At 38.9% G+C, this 24,127-nt stretch overlaps 1 protein-coding gene across 1 annotated transcript in view; it reads right to left on the bottom strand.

Annotated features, from left to right (window-relative positions):
* The window catches only part of GLDC (glycine decarboxylase), a 153,007-nt gene that overhangs the window by 87,188 nt on the left and 41,692 nt on the right, over nt 1-24,127 (bottom strand). The window contains exons 4-10 of the mRNA XM_007946319.2: nt 23,892-24,056; nt 18,799-18,876; nt 17,646-17,793; nt 17,121-17,317; nt 8,509-8,605; nt 2,558-2,663; nt 1,546-1,685 (exon numbers count right to left, since the gene is read on the bottom strand). Of these exons, the coding sequence (XP_007944510.1) occupies nt 1,546-1,685; nt 2,558-2,663; nt 8,509-8,605; nt 17,121-17,317; nt 17,646-17,793; nt 18,799-18,876; nt 23,892-24,056 (931 nt within the window). The remainder of the gene's footprint in view (nt 1-1,545; nt 1,686-2,557; nt 2,664-8,508; nt 8,606-17,120; nt 17,318-17,645; nt 17,794-18,798; nt 18,877-23,891; nt 24,057-24,127) is intronic.

Raw genomic sequence — 24,127 nt, 5'->3', positions numbered from 1 at the left:
AATCAAGTATTGGCTGAAGGTGGACTTGTTCTTTGTTATTACCCCATAATCATTTCTAATGTACAAGTAGGTGAGAGAGCATTCGATACCCATAGTTCATTCAGATAAACACATAACCAAAACACATTATTCTATTTAACACATTCCAGTTTCATCTCTTCACCTTGATAATCTTCCCATTCTATGTGTATAGCCTTGGGCTTTTGGCTGGGTGTAACCAAAAGCCCTAGCCTCTGAATCAATTATCTCCTTTAATTGGCCTGGCTCTTGCCTCAGGCTTTTCTCCCCTCAGCTCCAGCTTAATGTCTCTATATTCCACCATTACAGGTAACACCAACCAAAGGAACCATCTGAGAATCCAGAGTTTCACTTCCCAGGCCCCTTCCTTTTTCATTTACAAAGTCCCATGCTTCTATGAGTCTGGAGCCACTGCAATGAATCCCACTTCTGACACCAACTGCTAAAGGAACAGGGAGGCAGCATCTTCTGACCTCCTCTAACTTCACAAGAGGAAGACAGAATCACTATCAGCAGCCCAAGGCCTGTTTTTTTCTACTAACCAGAAGCCTGGTAGTTCAAACCCATCAGCCACTCCTTGGAAGGAAGATTGGGCAATCTACTTCCATAGTGATACTGCCTTGGAAACCCAAGGAGGGATCGCTATGGGTCAGATCCAACTTGATGGCAGTGAGTTTGGTTTTTGGTTTGGTCAGCCAGTAATCCAGTGGGAGTTACAAAGACTATGGCTAGTGGTAGTTAAGTTTGTGTGTCAACTTGGCTGGGCCTGGTTGAGTAGCTGAGCAGCTGGATGTAGTATTCCCCATGATGAGACTAGTAATCAGCTCCAAGGTGGAATCTACTGTGGGCAGCTGAGTAGCTCCCTTAGGGAATCTGGCCTACTACCTGTATATAAGCAGAAGCCTTGGGGAATGGTCTCTAGCTGATGGCACGCTTGGACTCTGCATGTAGCCATGTCATCATTCAGCAGCCTGCCATGCTCTGCTGCCCTAGGACTTTACAATGGACTTGAGTTAGCCTGCCATGTGGTTTGGTAACACTGGGACTGTGCCTTTTTATTTGTCATCCTTGGCTTGGCAGCTTCAGCACCCAGCAGCTATCTGAGTGAAGAAACACCTCTAGCTTCAGTGGGCTGGGAGCTGGAGGCAGAGCTGAAGCCCAAGGTCGAGGGGCTTTCATACAGCCCCTAGAGCCTGGCACTTTGAACTTGGACTTCTAGCCTCCTGAACTGTATGAGAATAAACTCTTGTTTGTTAAGACCATCCCATTTGTGGTATATTCTTGTCAGAGCAGTACTAGGTAACCAGAACAGCTAGAAAAGCCATACCATGTAATTTACTACACCACAGACAGTCACAGTACTCCAGATTGAAATGAAAAATATTGACAAAAAAATTGACTGTACCCAAAGTTTCATTATTGATATTTTTCCAATATTGATTTTCAAAAAATATAAACAGGAAACCTCTTAATGAGAAAAGTCATGAAACTTAGAGAATTTGTAAAAACAATGGAAATTTGACTTACTGTGCCATCCTCAAAGAGCCGGAAATTGATTTGCTGCTGAGTGGCCCTATCCAAGACTTCCTTTACTGAGCAGCCACACTGAACCTTCAAGGTGTCGAAGAACAAGTCATGCTGGAGTTGATGCCCTGCACGCTTGAGACCTAAAGAAGACAGGAGAGCCAAGAATCTCTACCCAAAAACCTCTTGCTTGTCTGCCATTGACATTTCATGGAGAAATAAAGGATAAAGTCTACTACAGTCTGGTCTTGGTCCTGGCTAGTATTTTGGTGGCTGCTTCTTTAAAAAACAAAAACAAATTTAAGTATTCTTACTACTGGGCTATAGAAAATTATGAAATATATATAAAACGAGAAGAAAAGTCACCATAATTGCTATCCCAAAATAACTGCGGTTTACATTTTTATTTATGTTCCCCTAGAAGTGATGTGCATGTGTCTATGTGTTATATATATGAATTTTAAAATAACTTTGTGTGTATGTGTGTGTGTATTTATTTATTTATTTTAATTATGATTTGGGTAAAAGTTTACAGAATAAATTGGTTTTCCATTCAACAATTCTTATACATTTTGTTTTTTGGCATTCCATTCAGTCCCTACCATGTAGCACTCTTCTCACATCCTCCCTGTGAAAATAACTTTAATAGGTTATGAACAGCTTTGCATTTCTATTTTCTGGTGTTCTCAGTTCTAATTAGGTGATTTGTATAGTTCTATTTTCTCCCCTGTCCTAACATATCAATTACACTTTAAAATGTTTAAAATGGTTCCTCCACATTTTTTCTATCACAGTGGTCATCCTTCTTGTTTGGAAGATTAGGAAGAATAAGTAAGAGCTCTTTATATTATAAATACTAATCCTCAGTCTGTTACAGATGCTGAAATTTTTCTCCAAGTTTCTTTCTTGACAATTAATTTTGCACACAGTGTTGGACACAAAGTGAGTTTCTCATTTTACTTAAATTTATGAGTCATGCCATGACCTAATGTTTTTAAACAGACAGCTGACTCACCTTCAGACAAAATTAGAGTGGCATTATGTACCCTCCTTGCAATTTGCTCCAGCCCGCGGGAACCATGGTATATTGCAAACATGGCAGCCATATTCGCCAAGAGGGCCTAAAAGGACACAGAGACTTGACTTGGGATGCCAAAATTGAAAACAGAGACAAGAGTATCCAATCTCTTTCATTCATTGGTGAAGGCCAATTGCAACCTGCCTACTTACCTGAGGGGGAAACACAGCAGCCAAGATATCTTGGAGTCACTAGACTAAATCTCCAAAGTCCACCATTATAAAGGGGTCTCATCCAGCCAATGTAAGCATGTCACCCATAATGGGGGAAAATGACATTAAGAAACAGTATTTAACATTGGAAGACAGTTAAGCAATAAAGTCCTCAGGAAAATAATAAAGTGAAATCCAAGAATCTGATACTCAAGCAGTTTTTCAAGGATAAAAACAACAATAGATTTTCAAACACACAATAACTGTGAGAACCAGAACATAACAGACTACCTTGTTTTTCTGGGTCTCACAAGTTTTCCACCTTTGACAGGGTACAGTCTTACCACTTTTCTATTGCTTATTTTAGTGGGAAACATTTGAGTTTCCCTTCGCTGATACATTTCCACCTTACATAGGTTCTGTCTTTCACAGGTTTTACTGTACAATTCTCCTGAGGACTTAAGTAACGCTCTAGATGCTAAATTCCAGCCAACCAAGAAGTAAATGGAGAGTCTGTAGCAAAGGACTGGCACAGATGAAGACATGGGACACGGGAAACCAAACCAAACCAAACCAAATTGTCAGTAAATATATAAGAAAGAGAAAATCAGAATCTATTGGTTTATTCCCAGCTGGCAGCAAGGTAGAAATATCTCTCCTGACCACTGAATTGAGGTTTCAGAAGAATATTTGCAGGGAAGACATCAAGCTTGGTAAAGTAGAGGGTCATTGAAAAAGGGGAAGGCCCTCAACAAGATGGATTGACACAGTGGCTGCAACAGTGCTCACATACAGCAAGAATTATGAGGCTGTTGGAGGATGGGACAGTATTTTGTTCTGTTGTACATAGGGTCACTGTGAGTTGGAGCTGACTCGATGACACCTAACAACAAGTGTTCTACTGTGACAGAAAATGAAAAGGGATGACACTGGCTTCTTTCTGAAATAAAGGATATCTTACCTCTGGTAAAGAGGCTTCAGTGAGTGAGTCCTGCATTGTGTATAAAGAAGGGATCCACTGTGATGACAACAACAAAATAAAAACAAAAACCCGTTACCATGAAGGCTGCCTCATAGAAACCCAATAGAACAGAGTAGAGCTGGCCTATAGAGTTTCCAAGGCTTCAATATTTATAGAAGCAGACTGGAACACCTTTCTCCTACAAAGCCACTGGTGGCATTGAATCATCAGTCTTTTGGTTAGCAGGCAAGCATTTAACCACTGTGCCAACAGGGCTCCTTGTGATGGCACCCAGGGTCAATAAAAGAGGATGGCAAAAATAACAAATGTTGGCAAGAACATGGAGGAATCAGTGGGATTTCTGATAAGATGGCAGAATAGGCAGACAAGCTACACAGACCCTCTTCAATAAAGAAAAGAGAAATTGACACTGAAACAGAAAATAATCCTGGAGCCCTGAGCTTTGAAAGGAAGGATACGGAAGTGGATTAAATACCAACAAGTAGAAGAACCTGAATGAAAATAGTGAATAAGGAGACAAATAGAGTTGCAGACTGTCAGCTATCCTGATGGCATGGACAGTTTGAATATTTCTAAGTGGTGTTAGGATCTGAGAACTAACCTAAAAATCAGCCCTGCTCACCAAGGGCTACATGGATTATGGCACTGGTGCCTGATGACTAAAAAGGGAAACAGCAAAGAAGGAGACAAACAGAACTGTGGACTTTCGGCTGTCTAGAGGGTGCAGCCATTTTGAGTGCTTACAAATGGTGGCCATTTTGGATATTTAAAGTGACAGCATTCTTGTTCAGACTCCAGGGACCTAAGAATAGGCTCTGGTTGCCAGGGACAGCATGACATACTAGATGCTGACAAGTGGAAAGGAGATAGGTGGTAAGTGTGTAAGTGCTGCCAACTAGCCAATAAGGAGCATAGTACCCTGCCTACTCAGATACATCCAAACAAAACAAAGAAAACTAAAATCCAACATACAACCATCAATTAAATATAAATACAACAATGTCATAATATCTTGGAGACAACAGACCATCACAGACCACAGAAAGAAGCAAGATAAAGCAGTAAAAACAAGAGACCAGAATACAGACCGAGAATGCATCCCTGAGGAAGCAGCAGCATTGGAACTCCCTGATAAGGATTTCAAAAGAATTATATTTAGGTACCTTCAAATGATTGAGAGACAGATTAGGGAAAACAATGACACAATTAAGTAAAACACAGAGAAAACCCTGGAACAATTTCAGAAGACAAAACAAGGACAAATAAATGAAAAATTAGAAATGATACAAAATCTACAAAAAGAAATCCAGAAGGTTAACATTAAATTTTCAGAAACAGATAATACATTAAATGGGCAAAGGAGTAGAATCGAATCAATGAAAGACAGAACTAATGAGATTGAAGACAAATACCTTAATACTTCTTTGGAAAGGGATCAATCAGAAAAAAGATCAAAACTAAATGAAGAAAGTCTAAGATTCACATGGGATACCATCAAGAGGAAAAACCTACGAGTAATCAGAGTTCCACAAATAAAACCACAGAGAAATTGTCAAAGATTTGTTGGAAGAGAATTTCCCTAATATGATGCAAAATGAGAATATATCTATTCAAGGATCTAAATAGGATAGACCCCAAAAGGAAATCGCCAAGATATATCATCATCAAACTCACCAAAACCAAAGACAAAGAAAGAATCCTGAAAGCAGCACAGGAAAAACAAAAAGTTATCTACAAAGGATAACCAATAAGACTAAAGCTCTGATTTCTTGGCTAGAAACCCTGCAGGTGAGAAGGCACGGGATGGTATACCCTGGAAGAAAAAATTTCCAACCAAGAATTATATTCCCAGCAAAACTGTCTCTCAAATGTGATGGTGAAATTAGGACATTTCCAGATAAGCAAAAATTAAGGGAATTCATTAAAACCAGACCAGCCTTACAAGAGATGCTAAATGGAGTCCTTTGAACAGAGAATCAACAACAACCAACCATTAACACATGTGATGACATAACCCAGAAGCAAAGCCACTTATGGAAGTATCCAAAGTAAAATAAGTTTACAAGATTGTAAACAGGGAACCACAGACATTGATTGGCAAATGGGACAATTACAAACCAAAAAGAGGGAAAAATAATGTTGTTACAGAATTTCTAAATGGTGAGGAAGGCAAGACAATTGCAAGACAGACTGGACTGTTCTAAACATGGGAAGGAAATTTTAAATCACAGGGTAACCACAATGAAAAATGATAAACCTTTGCATCAAAATAAAAAAGAAAACAAGCATAAATATTTAGCACAAACGCTAAAACAATAGCAACAAAGGAAATGATAATACAATTCATAAACAAAATGAGGCTTAGCACAGAAAATTATATGGACCAGAAAAATCAGCAACACCATGAAAAAACACTTAACAAAATGACAAGAACAAATTAATTCTTGTTGATAATTACATTGAATGTAAATGGATTAACTGCACCACTCAAAAGACAGAGAGTTGCAGACTGGATAAGAAAATATAACCCATCAATATACTGTCTACAAGAGCATACCTTACAGATAAAGACAAAAATAGACTAAAAATCAAAGGTTGGAAAAAGATACATCAAGCAAATGGCAATCAAAAAAGAGCATGAGTGTCAATATTAATTTCTGATAAATTGAATTTTAAAAAAAAGAAACACCATAAGAGACAAAGAAGGGCATTATATAATGATTAAAGGATCGCTTGAACAAGACACATAATAAATATCAATGCACCCAATGGATGAGCCGCAAAATACATAAATCAGACTGAAGAGACAAATAGATTATTTGTCCTCAGTCATAGTGAAAAAAAAAAAAAAAAAAAAAACTCACTGCTGTTGAGTCGATTGCAACTCATAGGACCCCTCCTTAGATTTCCAAGGTGGTGTCTCTACGGAAGCAGATTGCCCAGTCTTCCTTCTGAGGACCGCCTGGGCGGTTTGAACTGCCAGCCTTCTAGTTAGCAGTCAAATGGCTTAGGCACTATTCCACCAGAGCTCAGTTATAGTAGGAGACTTTAATATATACCACTTGCAATGAAAGATGGAACACCACCACCAAAAAAGAATGTAGAGGAATCAGAACCCTCACCCACTGGGGATGGGAATGCAAAACAGTATGGCTGCTATGTGGAGATCAGTCTGGTGTTCCTTAGGAAGTTAAACATAGAACTCCATGTGACCAACAGTCCTTGTCCTAGGGACATGCAGTCACAAAATTATGAACAAGTTGTGTTCCTAAGATTATCTTTAAGTAGAATTTGTATATAAGTAAAGACAGGTATGGTTCCTATCTAACATCAGTCAAATGTTTGTCTTAAAATATAGTATACAGTGTACCTTTCTATGCATAAAAAACATTAAAGAAACACTTCCAGATGCACTAAAATATAACACGGTAATAATGTTTTGAGGAACACCACAAAACAGTGCGTGTTTGTTATTATAAACCATTGTACGTACCTCAAATTATTAATGTAATAAGCTTTACAGGAGTTGGTTCGTAATGTTGTATGTAAGTTGGATGTTCATAACCCATGCACTGACTGTGTATACCCAAAAGAACTGAAAGCTGGAACACACACAGATGCTTATATACCAGTGTTTACTGCAGCACTGTTCACAATAGCCAAATGATGGAAACACCCTAGCCCATCAACAGATGAATATTTGGTCTTACTTATGTGAAGTATCTAGAAAAGACAAATTCATAGAGACCAAAGTTTATTAGTGCTTACCAGGGAAGAAGGAGCTCTGGTTGCTCAGTAGTTAAGTGCTCAGCTGCTAACCAAAAGGTAGGCAGTTCAAACCAACGAGCCACTCCATATGTGGCAGTCTGGTTCCATAAAGATTACAGCCTTGATAACCCTGTGGGGCAGTTCTGCTCTGTCCTATACGGTCTCTATGAGTTGGAATCAACTAGATGGCAAGCGGTTTTGTGATATCAGTAACAGGGGCAGGGGATGGTTGGGGATGTTTTCTTAAGAGGCATGAAGTTTCTGTCTGGAGTGATGAAAAGCTGTTGGAAATAGATAGTGGTGATGATTCCACACCACAGTGAATGTAATTAATGTCACAAATTGTACACTTAAGTATTAGATATGATTATCAGTTAAAACTAAAAAACCTATTGCTGTCAAGTCAATTCCAACTCATAGCCACCGTATAGGACAGAGTAGAACTGCCCTGTAAGGTTTCCAAACCTGTAAATCTTCATGGAACCAGACTGCCATAGCTTCCTCCCATGGAACAGCTGGTGGGTTCAAACTGCTGACATTTCAGTTAGCAACTAAGCACTTTACTACTGTGCTACCAAGGCTCCTGTGATTCTTGGTTAAAATGACAAATATTTTGTTATATATATTTTATCATAATTGTAAACAATTTTCATCTTTCTCTTTTATCTAAGCTTGGCTAATTCCAGATCTAAAGATAGGATTTTAGGGGAATATATGAGCTAGCATTTTCCTTTCTTTTACATTAAAATACTTTTATTGATGTGATTGCATAGGTGACATGTGTAACTACACAGAACACCAGTAAAAGACTTTGCATTTTGTTCTAACAAGACCAGGAGGCTTTTCCACCATAAAACCCCGCCATTTCTGGTATGTACACTGCTAAATCGGTGGAGAATGAATGAATGAAGAATGATTGGCTGGAGGAGGAACTTATTTCTGTGGATTGTAAGGCATTCACTGGCCAGGCCAGGTATATGATTTACCTGAGCTGTACAGATATTGCTGGTGGCCTTGTCTCTCCGGATGTGTTGCTCCCTGGTTTGAAGAGCAAGGCGATATACTTCTTTCCCAACAGCATCTCTGGACCAAGAAGAAAGCATCTGGTTAACATCATTTCACCAGGACTGTCACAAATGAACCTGCCTTTTTCCTTCCCAACTAGAACTGAATTCAGCAAATTTGCTTGGGTACAAGGTTATAAAGAAACAATTTAGAGTTGATACCAACTCACAGTGACCCCATGTGACAGAGTAGAACTGTTCTATAGGGTTTTCTTGGCTATGATCTTTACAGAAGTAGATTGTCAGCTCGCTCTTCTGTGATACCACTGGGTAGGTCTGAACAGCCAATCTTTAAGTTAGTAGTCCAGCACAAACTCTTGTATTATCCTGGGACCCCCCTCTTCTCAATAGGACAACTGATTTTTAGTTTATATTTTGAGAACTTAAGGTACCATAATATATACAATATACATATTATATTATATTATATTATTATTATTATTATTATGTTATATATATTTCATGGCCCAAAATTTAGAGACCATCTCAAGAATAGATTTGACACATTGAACAATGACTCAAGACCAGAAGGACAACATACATGAAGAAAGCAAAAGATCATTAAAAAGACAGGAAAGAGCACTTCCGGTAAGATGGAGGAATAGGCAGAGAAGCGACACAGACCCTCTTCAACAAAGAAAAGAAAAACCAATTGACAGAGAAACAGAAGATAATCCTGGAACCCTGAGCTCTGAAAAGAACTATACAGAAGTGGATTAGGCACCAACTAGTGGAAAAACCTGAATGAAAACAGTGAGTACAGAGATGGTCGGAGCTGTGGACTGTCAGCTACTCTGACAAAACCAACAGCCTGAATATTTCCAAGTGGTGTTGGAACCTGAGAATTGACCTAAAGATCAGTCCCGGTCACCAAGGGCTGCAGGGACAACTGCTGTGGTGGCCTATGACTAGGAAGGGAAACAGCAAGGAGGGAAACAACCTGAGCTGTGGAATTTTTGCTGTCTGGAGGGCACAGTCATTTTGATTGTTTACATGTGGCAGGCATTTTGGATATTTAAAGTGACCAAGGGTGCAACCATTTTGAATGTTTATACATGGTGGCCATTTTGGATATTTAAAGTGACCAGGGGCACAGCCATTTTGAATGTTCACAAATGGTGGCCATTTTGGATATTTAAAGTGACCAAGGGCACAGCCATTTTGAATCTTTACAAGTGGCAACCATTTTGGATTTTAAAGTGATAGCATTCTCATTTGGATTCCAGGGACCTAAGAACAGGCTCTGTTTGCCAGGGTCAGCAAGGACATATGAGAGGCTGACAAAGGAAAGGAGACAGGTGGTGAGTATATAAGTACTGTCAACTTGTGAATAGAGGACCACAGCACAGTATCCTGCCTGTATAGATAACATACAAACAATATCATTAATATCATACACAAGTGAAAGTTTGCTGAGCAACATTTAAAAACAGTTGCAGGAATCTATCAACAGGGAACTGCCAGAAATTTGAATCAGATTCAGAAGAGGATATAGAGCAAGGGATATCATTTTTTCATGGCTGACAGCAGAGCCTACCAGAATGAAGTTTACCTGTGTTTTACTGACTATGCAAAGGCATTGGACTGTGTGGATCATAACAAATTATGGATAACATTGCAAAGATGGGAATTCCATAACACATAATTGTGTTCATGTGGCAGTCATTTGAACAGAACAAGGATATAATTTGTGATTTAAAATTAGGAAAGGTGTGCATCATGGTTGTATCCTTTCATCATATTTACTCAACCTATATGCTGAGCAAATAATCCAAGAAACTGGACTATATGAAGAAGAACATTGCATCAGGATTGGAGGAAGACTCATTACCAGCTTGCAATATGCAGATAACACAACCTTGCTTGCTGAAAGTGAAAAATACTTGAAATACTTTCTGATGAAGATCAAAGACCACGGCCTTCAGTATGGATTACACCACAACATTGAGAAAACAAAAATCCTCCCAACTGATTCAATAAGCAACATCCTGATAAATGGCAAAAAGATTGAAGTTGTAAAAGATTTCATTTTATTTGGATTCACAATCAATGCCCATGGAAGCAGTAGTCAGGAATCAACATATTGCACTGGACAAATCTGTTGCAAAAGACCTCTTTAAAATGTTCAAAAGTAAATATGTCACTTAAAAGACTAAGGTGTGACCAAAGCCATGGTATTTTCAATTGTCTCATATGCATGCAAAAGCTGCACAATGAATAAGGAAGTTCAAAGAAGAGTTGATGCATTTGAAGTAGTGTTGGCAAAGAATAGTGAATATATCATGGACTGCCAGAAGAATGAGCAAGTCAGTCTTGGAAGTACATACAGTTCCTTAGAAGAGAGGATGGTGAGACTTTGTCTTATGTTCTTTGGTCACGTTGATAACGTGACACCAGTCCCTACAGAAGGAATAAATGCTTGCTTGGTAAATAAGGGGATCAGCAAAAAACGGGAAGAACCCTCAATGAGATGGATTGACACAGTGGCTACAACAGTGGGCTCAAACATAGCAATGACTGTGAGCATAATGCAGGACTGACCAATGACCAATGTTTCATTCTGTTGTACATACAGTCTCTGTGACTTGAAACCAACTTGACAGCACCTAACAATAACAACTATATATATATGCAAGCCTGAGAAACTTGAAAGAAATTTTCCCAGTAATTGCCTAGTGTAATGCAATGCTGGTGATTAAAGATGAAATTTTTCTCTGAGCTTCTTGCCAGACACAGGAAAAAGGGACATATCTCAAATAGGAGGCAGAATTCCTGTACTGGAATTCTAAAATGACTATATGGCTATTAAAACAAAAGATGTTTATACATATTACCATGTGTGTCCAATATAAAATGTTTCCCTTTCTAATACAATTCAAATACTTGAAGAAAGAAGAAAGAAAAAAAAGGGAAATCTTTAAGGATCTGAATTTTTTGTGATTTTTTGTGCTCTCATATATTTTTTAATCATGGTGTAAATCTATTTTTAATTTAAGTCCCTCTAAAAAATTTGCTGCTGCTTCAAAAAAAAAAAAAAAAAAGTCTTGAAGAAACAAAGATTCAAGTTTCACCAAACTCTTGGGTCCATTTTTCAGAAAGGTAAGACATCCTATTTAGAAATGAACACACAATAATTAATCTAAAGTTTTTCATTGGAAAGCATCCTCCACATCTCATCTGGTGAAGAGCATTAATAGAAGAAACTAATGTAAAACTTGAAGAATCTTTTATTTTTACATTAAAAAACAAAGGACTTTTTGTTTTCATCTGACAAATAGAGAGCATTTCAAAAATTCATGCCACATCATTCACTAAATTGGACTTTTCACTTATGTTAATAGCCCAGCTATTATGATAAGTCCAAAAGATCATGCTCCATTTCCCTAATAAAAAAATAAAACAAACTCACTGCCATCAAGTAGATTCTAACTCACAGAAAGCCCGATTGGGTTTCCACAGCTGTAAATCTTTATAGAAGCAGACTGCCTCATCTTTCTTCCATGGAGCAATTGGTGGGTTTGAACCACTAACCTTCTGGTTAGCATCCAAATATCTTAACCACTACACCATCAGAGTTCCTTCATTTCTCAAATAATAATAACAATAAATTCTTAATCTAAAAAGCTTCATCAATAGAAGCACTCGAGAAAGTACATTGGAAGTTACTTGGATGGTGAGTGGCATAAGCCCCTGGGAAATCATGTGGCTCACACTGAGTGTACATTCACAAGTCCTCATCATGCTTACCTTTACAGAACTGTGTGGCATGACAACACTTCTGAGAAAGAAACTGGTTAGATATAAAATACACCTATGATGTTCAACTTCTCAGAGCTTTCGTTAACCTAAATAAATTTATTTCTCTGACTTCAGTACTAATAAATTATAAACTATACACAAACTTTTCTAAACATGTACAAAGTTATAGAAGAAGTTGAGAAGATGTGCTAGTCTATAGTGTCACTTCTCATCTGTCAGTTTGTCATATGGTAGTGGCTTGTATGTTGCTGTGAGGCTAGAGTCTATGGTTCCAGTATTTCCAATACCAGTAGGGTCACCCATGGTCACAGTTTTCAGCAGAGCTTCTAGAGCAAGAGAGACTAGGAAGAAGGAAGGGGCCATCCACTTTTCAGAGAACTGGCTGGCGAAAATTTTATAAACAGGAGTGAAACAGTGTCTAATACATTACTGGAAAACTTTATGAAAAAAAAACTTTATGAATAACCCTGAAACATTGTCTCATATAGTACCAGATGAGCCTCTCAGGTTGGAAGACACCCAAAATCCAATGAGGGAAGAGTTGCTTCCTCAGAGTAGAGCTAACTTTAATTACGTGGATGGAGTAAAGCTTTAAGGACCCCTGTTTGCTGATGGGGGCATGATTCAAAATGGGAAGAAACAGCTGCAAACATCCATTAATAATTAGAACATGGAATGTATGAAGTAGGAATGTAGGAAAATTGGAAGTTGTTAAAAATGAAAAGGAACACATAAAATTGATATCACAGGCATTAGTGAACTGAACTGGCTGGTTTTAGCCATTTTGAATCAGACTGTCATATGATCTACTATGCTGGGAATGACAAATTAAAGAAGAATGGTGTAGCATTCATCATCACAAAAAAAAATGTTTTAAAATCTATCCTGAAGAACAATGTTGTCAGTGATAGGGTAATATCCATATGCCTACAAGGAAGACCAGCTAATACTACTATTAGTCAAATTTACACACCAATCACTAAAGCCAAAGATGAGGAAATTGAAGATTTTTACCAACTTCTGCAGTTTGAAATTGACCAAACATACAATCAAGATGTATTGATTATTACTGGTGATTGGAATGCAAAAGTTGGAGATAAAGAAGAATCATAAGTAGTTGGAAAATATGGCCTTGGCAATAGAAATGACTTCGGAGATTACATGATAGAATTTTGCAACATTAATGACTTAGTCATAGAAAATACCTTTTTTCAACAACATAAACAGCAGCTATACACATGGACCTCACCAAGAATACACAGGAATTAGACCAACTATATCTGTGGAAAGAGGCAATGAGAAGCTCACTATCTTCAGCCAAAATGAAGCCAGGAGCTGATTGTGGAAAAGACCATCAACTGCTCATGTGCAAGTTCAAGTTGAAGCTGAAGGCAATTAAAACAAGTCCATGAGCACCAAACTATGATCTTGAATATATCTCACCTGAATTTAGAGACCATCTGAAGAACAGATTTGACTCATTGAACACCAATGGCCGAAAACCAGATGAATGGTGGGATGATATCAAGAACATCATCCATGAAGAGGGCAAAAAGTCATTAAAAAGACAGGAAAGGAAGAAAAGACAAAAATGGATGTCAGAAGAGACTTGGAAACTTGCCCTTGAACAGAGAGTAGCTAAAGCAAATGGGAGAAATGACAAGATAAAAGAGCTGAACAGAAGATTTCAAAGAGCAGCTCAAGAAGACAAAGTCTATTATTACAATGAAATGTGCAAAGACCTGGAGTAAGGAAACCAATAGGGAAGAACACACTCAGTGTTTCTCAAGCTGAAAGAACTGAAGAAAATATTCAAACCTCAAGTTGCAACATTGAAAGACTCTATGGGCAAAATATTGAATGATGCAAGAAGCATCAAAAGAAGACAGAAAGCACACACAAGTCACTGTACCAAAAAGAAGTAGTTGACGTTCATCTATTTCAGGAGGTGGCATATGATTAAGAACCAACGATATTGAAGGAAGAAGTCCAAGCTACACTGAAGGAATTGGCAAAAAATGAGGCTCCAGGAATTGATGTAATACCCATCAAGATGTTTCAACAAACGGATGCCATGCTGGAGGCACTTACTCATCTATGCCAAGAAATTTGGAAGACAGCTACCTGGCCAACTGACTGGGAGAGATCCATATTTGTACTCATTCCAAAGAAAGGTGATCTAACAGAATGTGGAAATTATCAAACAATATCATTAATATCAAACACAAGTAAAATTTTGCTGAAGATAGTTCTAAAATGGTTGTAGCAGTATATTGACAGGGAACTTCCAGAAATGCAAGCAGGATTCAGAAGACAATGTGGAATGAGGGATATCATTCCTGATGTCAGATAGATCTTGACTGAAAGTAAGAATACCAGAAAGACGCTCACTTGTGTTTTATTTACTATGCAAAAGCATTCGACTATGTGGATCATAACAAATTATGGATAACATTAAGAAGAATGGGAATTGTAGAACACTTAATTGTGCTCATGAGGAACAAGTATATTGACCAGAAGGCTATCATTTGAACAGAACAAGGGGACACTGCATGATTTAAAATCAGGAAGGGTGTGTGTCAGGGTCATATCCTTTTACCATACCTGTTCAATTTGTACACTGAGCAAATAATCCAAGAAGCTGGACTATATGAAGAAGAACATGGCATCAGGATTAGAGGAAGACCCATTAACAACCTGTGATATGCAGAGAACACAACCTCGCTCGCTGAAAGTGAAGATGACTTGAAGTACTTACTGATGAAAATTAAAGACTACAGTCTGAAGTATGGATTACACCTCAACATAAAGAAAAGGAAAATCCTCCAAATGGGCCAGTAAGCAGCATCATGATAAATGGAGAAAAGACAAATTGTCAAAGATTTCATGTTACTTGGGTCCACAATCAACACCAATGGAAGCAGCAGTCAAGAAATCAGATCTTGTATTGCACTGGGCAAATCTGCTGCAGAAGACCTCTTTAAAGTGCTGAAGAGCAAAGATGTCACTTTGAAGACTAAGGCATTCCCAACCCAAGCCATGGTATTTTCAATCATTTCATTCACTTATGAAAGCTGGACAATGAATAAGGAAGACCAAAGAAGAGTTGATACTTTTGAGTTGTGATGCTGGCAAAGAATACTGAAAGTGCTATGAACTGTCAGAAGAATGAACAAAGCTTTCCTGGAAGAAGTGCAGCTGGAATGCTCCTTGAAAGTGAGAATGGCCAGACTTTGTCTCACCTACTTTGGTCATGTTGTTAGAAGGGAACATTCCCTGGAAAAGGGTATCATGCTTGGTAAAATGGTGGGTCAGCATAAAAGGGGAAGAGCCTCAATGAGATGGATTGACACAGTGGCTGCAATGATGGGCTCAAATATAGCAAGGATTGTGAGGATGGCACATGACTGGGCAGTATTTTGTTCTGTGGTACACAGGGTCACTATGAGTCAGAGCTGACTCGTTGGCACCTAAACAACAACAACCACAAATAAATTTATTTATCTAACTTTAGCACTAATAAGTTATAAATTATACACACACTTTTCCAAACATGTACAAAATTATAGCATTTAAGAAGATGTGCTAGTCCATCACCCATCTGTCATTTTGTTATACTGTGCTTGCATGTTGCTATAATGCTGGAAGCTATGCCACTAGTATTTCAAATATTAGCAGGGCCACCCATGATGGACAGGTTTCAGCAAAGCTTCCAGCCTAAGACAGACTAAGAAAAAAAGCATGGTGATCTCCTTCTGAAAATTAACAACAACAAAAAAAAATCTATGGGTGATTTGTGTCATTGCTTTAGCCTGGCACGGTCATTGGGTTTGCTGTTCCTGCTCTCTGACCTACCTGTCCCACTATGGTGCTTGCAGGATGGCCCACAAGCAGATGCACTACTCAATACTTCAGAGAGTGTTACGAATACTGGCATGGCATGTTACCCAGAGAACTTTCCAAACAAGTCCCCCAAACCCATCTAATGTCTGAAGAGGAGTGGAGGATTCTTGGTGTTCAACTGAGTCTAGGCTAGATGTATTACATGATTCATAAACCAGAACCATATATTCTTTTCTATAGATGACCTCTGCCAAGAGATCGACAAAAATGAGGACTCTCTGGGGATTGCCATTGAAATCTTTTCAAATTTAATGTATATGTGTATATACTGTAGAACTCAGTGAATACTTGAAAGACATACAAATCATCCATCCATACCTGGGCATGAGCTGTATTCTTCACAACAGAACTCAGTTAAATGCAACTGCAAGTAGATTACTGTAAGGTGTGTCAGAAAAAATTTTTCTTCTAGTCAGTTTTTCTTTTAATATAAGTGCCTATTTGATTTTACCTGTTAACTTTTGTTTAATAAAGTTTCTATATTGCATTTTAAAAAAATAAAAAACCCTATGGATCACAACACAATACTGTCCTATATAGTACCTGGAGATGAGCCCCTAATGTTGGAAGGCACTCAGGATACCCAGTGGCCACAACAATGGTCTCCAACAATTGTGAAGATGGTGCAGAACTGGGAAACATTCCATTTTGTTGTACATAGGCATGCCATGAATGGGAGCCAATTTGACAGCAGCTAACAATAACAACACTAATTCATACCCTAAACAGAGTCTCTCTTCTAAGTCTGTGTTAGGCACTTCCTTAATGGACCCAATATGGCCCAGTTAAATTCAGAGCAATAGGTTGTAATCAGGGCAAGATGTAGAGAAACCATCACCACAATACAAAGGCAGAAACATGAGAAACATTACCTTGTCACCCCGACCATTCTCCCCGGCATCAGTCTCACCAAGTTTTCTCTGACAGCAAAAAAGGCTGCGTGGGGTCCCCCATAGCCCAAGGGTACCCCAAATCTCTGTGAGTTTCCCAGGGCAATGTCCACCCCAAATTCTCCAGGAGGCTTCAAGATACACAGGGCTAAAAGGTCCGTAGCACAACAGGCCAGGCTCTGAAAATGAGATGACAGAAAAATGGACAATGTTGTTACCTTCCCCTAGGAGTAGTAGGCAAGTAGAAAAATGATCTCACAGACAGACTGTCAGAGTTGGGTCGCAATATTCTGTGAACTTTATCTACTCATTCATTCATTCAGGGAATATTTACTGTGTACCTACCATGTGCTAGAAAATCAGTGAATGAAGCAAATTTAAAGAAAGGAGATAGGAAGGAGAGAGTTTTTATCATTCTATGTAATAAAGGTAAGGAAATTGAAAATAAAAATAAATCCCAAACTGGGAGACAGCTCAGTAGGCCCCCACGAAGTGAGGTTTTCCTACCCCACTCTGATGGGCTCTCTCCACAAGTTCTGTGAAGTCTTCCACTTTCCCCTCAGTGTCAGGGTACTGGAACAGGATTCCACTGATGTCTTTGCCACTGAAGTCCATCTCATAGGGTAACTGCAGTTCAATGAGGACTCCAGTATATCTGGAAGGAAAAGAGACAAAGGACAGCAATACTTTCCATTTACAAACAGAAAGCGAGTCACCTACAGCTTCTTTTCAGTGATACATCATTAATTTTCTGTGCACCCCTCTCAATCCTCCACCTCCCCACACCCCCTACATCTACTTCATCCCATACCTGGCCCATCAGGACAGCAGTCCTTCATACCAGTGCATCCTAACAGCTCAGTCCATTTTTCTTTCTATCCTTACCACTTTCCCTCCCCACTTCCTCTCAGAAGCTGTTCCTCAGAGAAGACTTGGGCTAAACAACCTGATACCTGAAACAACAGACGCATAACCACTTTCACCTGAGACCAGTCTTAGGTGAACGGAAACAAGACAAGAAGGAAGATTTTCCTTAGATTCTTGAAATCATCTCATTCCCATTATGTGTCAGAAATTCCCTCTGAAGGGATAGTGGGATGGGATGAGGGGGAAGATTGACCAGCTTTTATAAAGGAGAAAGCAAATAAATGTACCCTCCAAAGGGGAGTAGTGTTGGATTGGTTTTATCTGATGAATAGATATCATATACTTCTCTCTGTACATCATACTACACCATGGTATTGTGTGGATTCCCTGTAATCTATGTTTGCAGGGAATACACATATAATCATTAACACTTGTATGCGGATTCCATTTTCTCCCTCTGATTTTCAAAGTTTCTGAGGCACTGTTGCAATTACTTTCATAGCTTTAATTAATGCTTTACAGGAAGAAAGCAAAGGCAACATGATACCTAACTATGAAGCAAGGGCAACCAAAGTCCCCACGTATTCTCCCCTGAATTTGGACACAATTCACGCACCAGAGAGATCCAAGGAAGAAAGTAGGAGGGTAGATCAGATGGTAGAAGAGGATCGAAAATAAAACACAACAGTAGCAAAAAACCAGCCTCACCTCCAATCAGTTTGGAAGTGAGAAAGAGAAACAGTAGAGATGACCATAGTACCCCTGAGTTCAAAACACGAATAGAATTAATTACTTGGCTCGAGTCTGGACGACAGCTATTGTCTGTGGGTGGCAACGAGGGTCAACAAAAAATTTCCTCCTCTTGTTGTATCTGTTTTAAAGAAAAAATTACATTCAAATATGAGCATAAAAGGAATTAGGGTATCTTCTAAGAACACAAAGCAAAGATGGCACTTAGGGAAAGTTTGAGCAGAGTATGAAAAATAGAGTCATTAATGATTAGTGGTACTTAGTAAAGAGAATCCCAATTAATTCAATTCCTAGTCTAACCTCTTTCAGCAAAATCAGACTTAAAATAGTTCAAAACTTTTAAAAATATGTATTAAGAGGAAAAGAAAGAAAAGGTTAGTGCTTAGGTACAAATGAAAATCAAAATTTATTGTTCTAATAAAAACATTCCCATCATCCAGCTGTTAGTCTGTGGTGTCTTACACATTGCTATCACGTTGGAAGCTATGCCACCGTTATTTCAAATACTAGCAGGGAAACCTATGGTGGGCAGGTTTCAGTGGAGCCTCTAGACTAAGACAGACCAGGAGGAAAAGTTTGGCTATCTAAAATTAGCCAATGAAAATCTTATGGAACACAACAGAACATTGACTTGCTTGCTTTGGGTATATCATCAGGAGGGATCAATCGCTAGACCCAACTCTGCTCCTTCCATAGCCATGTGGCCTAACACATATCACAACCATTCTGAGTCCATTTCCTCTTCTGTTGACTGAGGATGCTTGCCTTAGATAATCCCTACATGTTCTGTTGACAATAAAAGTCTCTTACGTTTTATGAGTAGCTGCCGTCTAAGTGACTCTGATTCACGATGACCTTATGCGTAACCAAACAAAACTTCCCGGTCCTGAATCATCCTCATGATTGCTGGCTCATTTGAATCCATTGCTGTGACTATTATGCCAATTCAGCACATCAAAGGTTCCCTCACTGGCCCTCTATTTCACCAAATATGATGCCAAAGTCTGGGCATCCTCTTTTCTCCCGTGATTTCAGGAAACAAAATGGATAAGGAAGGCCAACAGTTCAGATACTATGAACACATCTGAGTAAAAACAAAGGCAGTGGGTAGTTGGACATTGTGCTATTCCATTTAATTTCCCAAAAAGACACACAAAGAACAGTTAACAGTGGCTTTGAAAAGTGGAGTGGAGAAGAGTAGGTTACTTTTCATTATATCCTTCTCTACCATTAGCATTTTCACTGTGAAAATTTATAACAAAAAATACATTTAACAGAGGCATACGTAGAGTGGAGGAGATAAGAAAGCAGTTAATTATCAAATGTGCAATGCTATTTGCAGCTTAAATCTAAACAAGTCTGGAAAAAAGAGCTATCTAAACCTAAATAATGAGTGTGCAGTGGTTAAAGCATTTGGCTGCTAACCAAAAGTTCAGCAGTTCAAACCCACTAGATGCTCTAGGGGAGAATGATGGGGTAATCTGCTTCCACAAAGATTTACAACCTCAGAAACCCTATGGGGCAGTTCTACTCTATCTTACAGGGTCATGAGTTGGAATTAACTTGGAGGCAGGTTTTTTTTTTTTTTAAAGCCTAAGTCATTTAAGATGGAGACAAAAACACCACTTTTTTTTTTTTTAAACTATGCTTAAGATAAAAAAAGCACAAAGCCTCTCAACAGTGTTTAAAACATATAGCTTTCCTGTTGTTGTTGTTGTTGTTAGGTGCCCTCGAGTTGGCTCTGACTCATAGTGATCCTATGTACAATCCTTGCTATACCTGATACCATTGTTGCAGCCACTGGGTCAATCCATCTTGTTGAGGGCCTTCCCTTTTTTTGCTGACCTTCCACTTTACCAAGCATGATATCCTTCTACAGGGAATGGTCCCTTCTGACAACATGACCAAAGTAGATGAGATGAAGTCTGGCCATTCTTGCTTCCAAGGAGCATTCCAGCTGCACTTCTTCCAGGACAGATTTGTTCTTTCTTCTGGCAGCCCATGGTACTTTGGTTATTATTTCCAGCACCACGACTCAAAAGCATCAACTCTTCTTTGGTCTTCTTTATTCCTGTCCAGCTTTCACAAGTGTATGAGGTGATTGCAAATACCATGGCTTGGGTTAGGTGCACCTTAGTCTTCAAAGTGACATCTTTGCTCTTCAGCACTTTAAAGAGGTCTTCAGCAGCGGATTTTCCCAGTGCAATACAAGATCTGATTTCTTGACTGCTGCTTCCATTGGTGTTGATTGTGGACACAAGTAACATGAAATCTTTGATAACTTCAATCTTTTCTGTATTTATCATGATGATGGTTATTGGTCCATTTGGAGGATTTTCCTTTTCTTTACGTTGAGGTATCCTCCATATTGCAGACTATAGTCTTTACTCTTCATCAGTAAGTGCTTCAAGTCATCTTCACTTCCAACAAACACTTCTTTGTCATCTGCATATCACGGGTTGTTAATGAGTCTTCCTCCAATCCTGATGCCACGTTCTTCTTCATATAGTCCAGCTTCTTGGATTATTTGCTCAGTATAGAGATTGAATAAGTATGGTGAAAGGATACAACCCTGACACACACCTTTCCTGATTTTAAATTATGTAGTATCCCCTTGTTCTGTTCAAGTAACAGCCTCCTGGTCTATGTACAGGTTCCTTATGAGTACAATTAAGTGTTCTGGAATTCTCATTCTTCTTAATGTTATCCATAATTTGTTATGTTCCACATAGTCAAATGTTTTTGCATAGTCAATAAAACACAAGTAAACATCTTTCTGTTATTCTTTTCTTTCAGTCAAGAACCATTTGACATCAGGAATGATATCCCTTGTTCCACGTTGTCTTCCGAATCCAGCATATATTTCTGCAAGTTCCCTGTCAACAAACAGCTGCAATCGTTTTTGAATTATCTTCAGCAAGATTTTATTTGCTTGTGATATTAATGATATTGTTCACAATATCAGAATTTCCACATTCTGTTGGATCACCTTTCTTTGGAATGGGTACAAATACAGATCTCTTCCAATCAGTTGGCCCGGTAACTGTCTTCCAAATTTCTTGGCATACATGAGTAAGACCTCCAGTGTGGCATTGTTTGTTGAAATATCTCAATGACTATTCTTCAATTCCTGGAGGCTTGTTTTTCGTCAGTTCCTTCAGTGTAGCTTCAACTTCTTCCTTCAGTACCAAACAATACAGTTTTCCTAATAAAGTAAAATTCCACTGTTATTTAAAACTCTTTTGCATTTTTTCATAGTGGAGTTTCCATAGAAAAAAAAGGGATTTTACCCTTTTACATAAAAGGCCAGATAACTATCATTCCAGAAATGAAGCTCTTCAGGCTACCTTTCAAAAGTAAGACTAAGTACAGGCCCAAAGGAATGGAAGTTAGCAGATGGAAGCAAGCCAAGCATTTACAGAATGTGATTAGCCCATTAACACTAAGCAGCTCAGGATGTCTTCAGCTTCCTCAAGTATGAAATGAAAGCTTTTGCTCAGAAAAATAGGCAGATAGGCAGAGGGAGGATGGGAGAGATGTGAAAGGATGGGAATGAGGAAGAGTGAGATGACATGAGTAAAGAGCGGAGAATAATAATTAGAGGGATAGGCAGATGGCATTCCTATGTGGCTGTAATTCAGGGAATGGAGGGAGAGCCGGAACCAACACTCAGAGTCACCTGCTCAGGAAGCAGAGGAACCTGTGGCTGAGGAGGCACATGCAGATCTCCAGACCTGTGGTGTGATTTTGTGTGTCTCCTCTAGTCCCTGGAAGCCAAAAGGGGCTTCCATGGGCACTAGGCTCAGGAGCATAATCCTCAGATACATGTACTATGAATGTAAGCATAAAAGTACACACAACAGAGAGGATTAAGGAAGGTGAAGTAGTTGTTAACTATTCACCATGATCTGGTAATTCCACTTCTTCAAATGTATCCTTGGGAAAATGTATCCTCAGGAAATAATCAGAAGTTTTGACAAAGGATACTCATAAAGTATTGCTAATAAGTATACAAAAAGGGAGAAAAAACCAAACATCTACCAACAGGGATGAGGTTAAATAAATTATGCAAGTGAGTACTACCACGTAGTCATTAAAAGTCACATTCTAGAAAGCTGACTGAAGAGATGGAAAACATTCACAATATATTGTTGAATAGGAAATAATAATAGGCTCTAAAACATTAAGTATGATATAAGAACGATACTCTTCAAAAAAGGATATAATTATATCTGTTTTACAAACTGCTAGTTTCTACCCATTATCCATTCTCCTTTTCATGATTAATAACAGAACTCCAATGTATAAAGGGCAGCACGTGCCCATCTTAAAAAATTAAAAAAAAAAAAAAAAATTCCCCATCTCATTTGCAAGAAGAGGCGGCCAACAAAATGCAGACGTTGAATATCAATTTCCATAAAATTTTTTAGCAGGGGATTATTTAGCTATAAGCACCCTTTACCCTTTCCCTTTTCTTTTTCCTGAGTGTAGATGTCACTGCTAGAGCTCCAGCAGTCACCTTGTGACCATGAAGATGAAAGCTTCACATTAAAGGTCACATTAAAGAAGTCAGAGAAAGAGGTACATTGATCTTTGATGGTATTTTGGAGTTGTCATACACCCCTCGACTAAAAACACATAAGAGAAAATAAAACATCTTTCTTACATAATGTTAAGCAATATACAATAATGGCTTATTTAACAGCAAGTCAGTTGCCTTCAAGTCAACTCCAACACAGGGCAATGCCACGTATGTCAGAATAGAACATAGGGTTTTCAATGGCTGATTTTTCAGATTACCAGGTCTTTCTCCCAAGGCAACTCTGGGTGGACTTAAACTTCCAGCCTTTCAGTTAGCAGCTGGGCAGTGTTAACTGTTTGCATCACCCAGTGATTCCAAGGGCTCATTTAAGCCACTGTTATTTCTGTTGTTTTTGTTACCAGCAGCTAGCAACAATGCCCTAGCTGATACAATGTGTCTCATACAAGTATATGTGTGCCTGAGAGAGACAGTGAAATAGAAAGTGGCAGACAGGTAGATAGACAGACTTCACTGGACATTGACTAACTGGGATGGCAGGAGAGACCGGAGGACGTCATCACCCTGAGGGAATCCCCATCTGAGGCTGACCTCACCTGTGGCACAACTGCATTGCCTCAGCTGCTGCTGTTGCCTCATCCAGCAGGGATGCATTGGCATTGTCCAGGCCTGTGATGTCACACACCATGGTCTGGTAGTTGAGTAAACTCTCCAGCCTGCCCTGAGACACCTCTGCCTGGTACGGAGTATACTGGGTGATCCTGTGGGAGAAACAAGAGGCTCAAGTCCAAACTGTGACTTTGCTGTCCAGAGAAACTCCCAAAATGTCTTC

The sequence above is a fragment of the Orycteropus afer genome, unplaced genomic scaffold, assembly GCF_000298275.1.
Source record: "Orycteropus afer afer isolate SDZICR_OR568_19922 unplaced genomic scaffold, OryAfe1.0 scaffold00156, whole genome shotgun sequence".
Taxonomy (NCBI): Eukaryota; Metazoa; Chordata; class Mammalia; order Tubulidentata; family Orycteropodidae; genus Orycteropus; species Orycteropus afer.
Note: the sequence above shows the minus strand (reverse complement) of the source record. Positions and strands in the feature narration are given on the sequence as shown.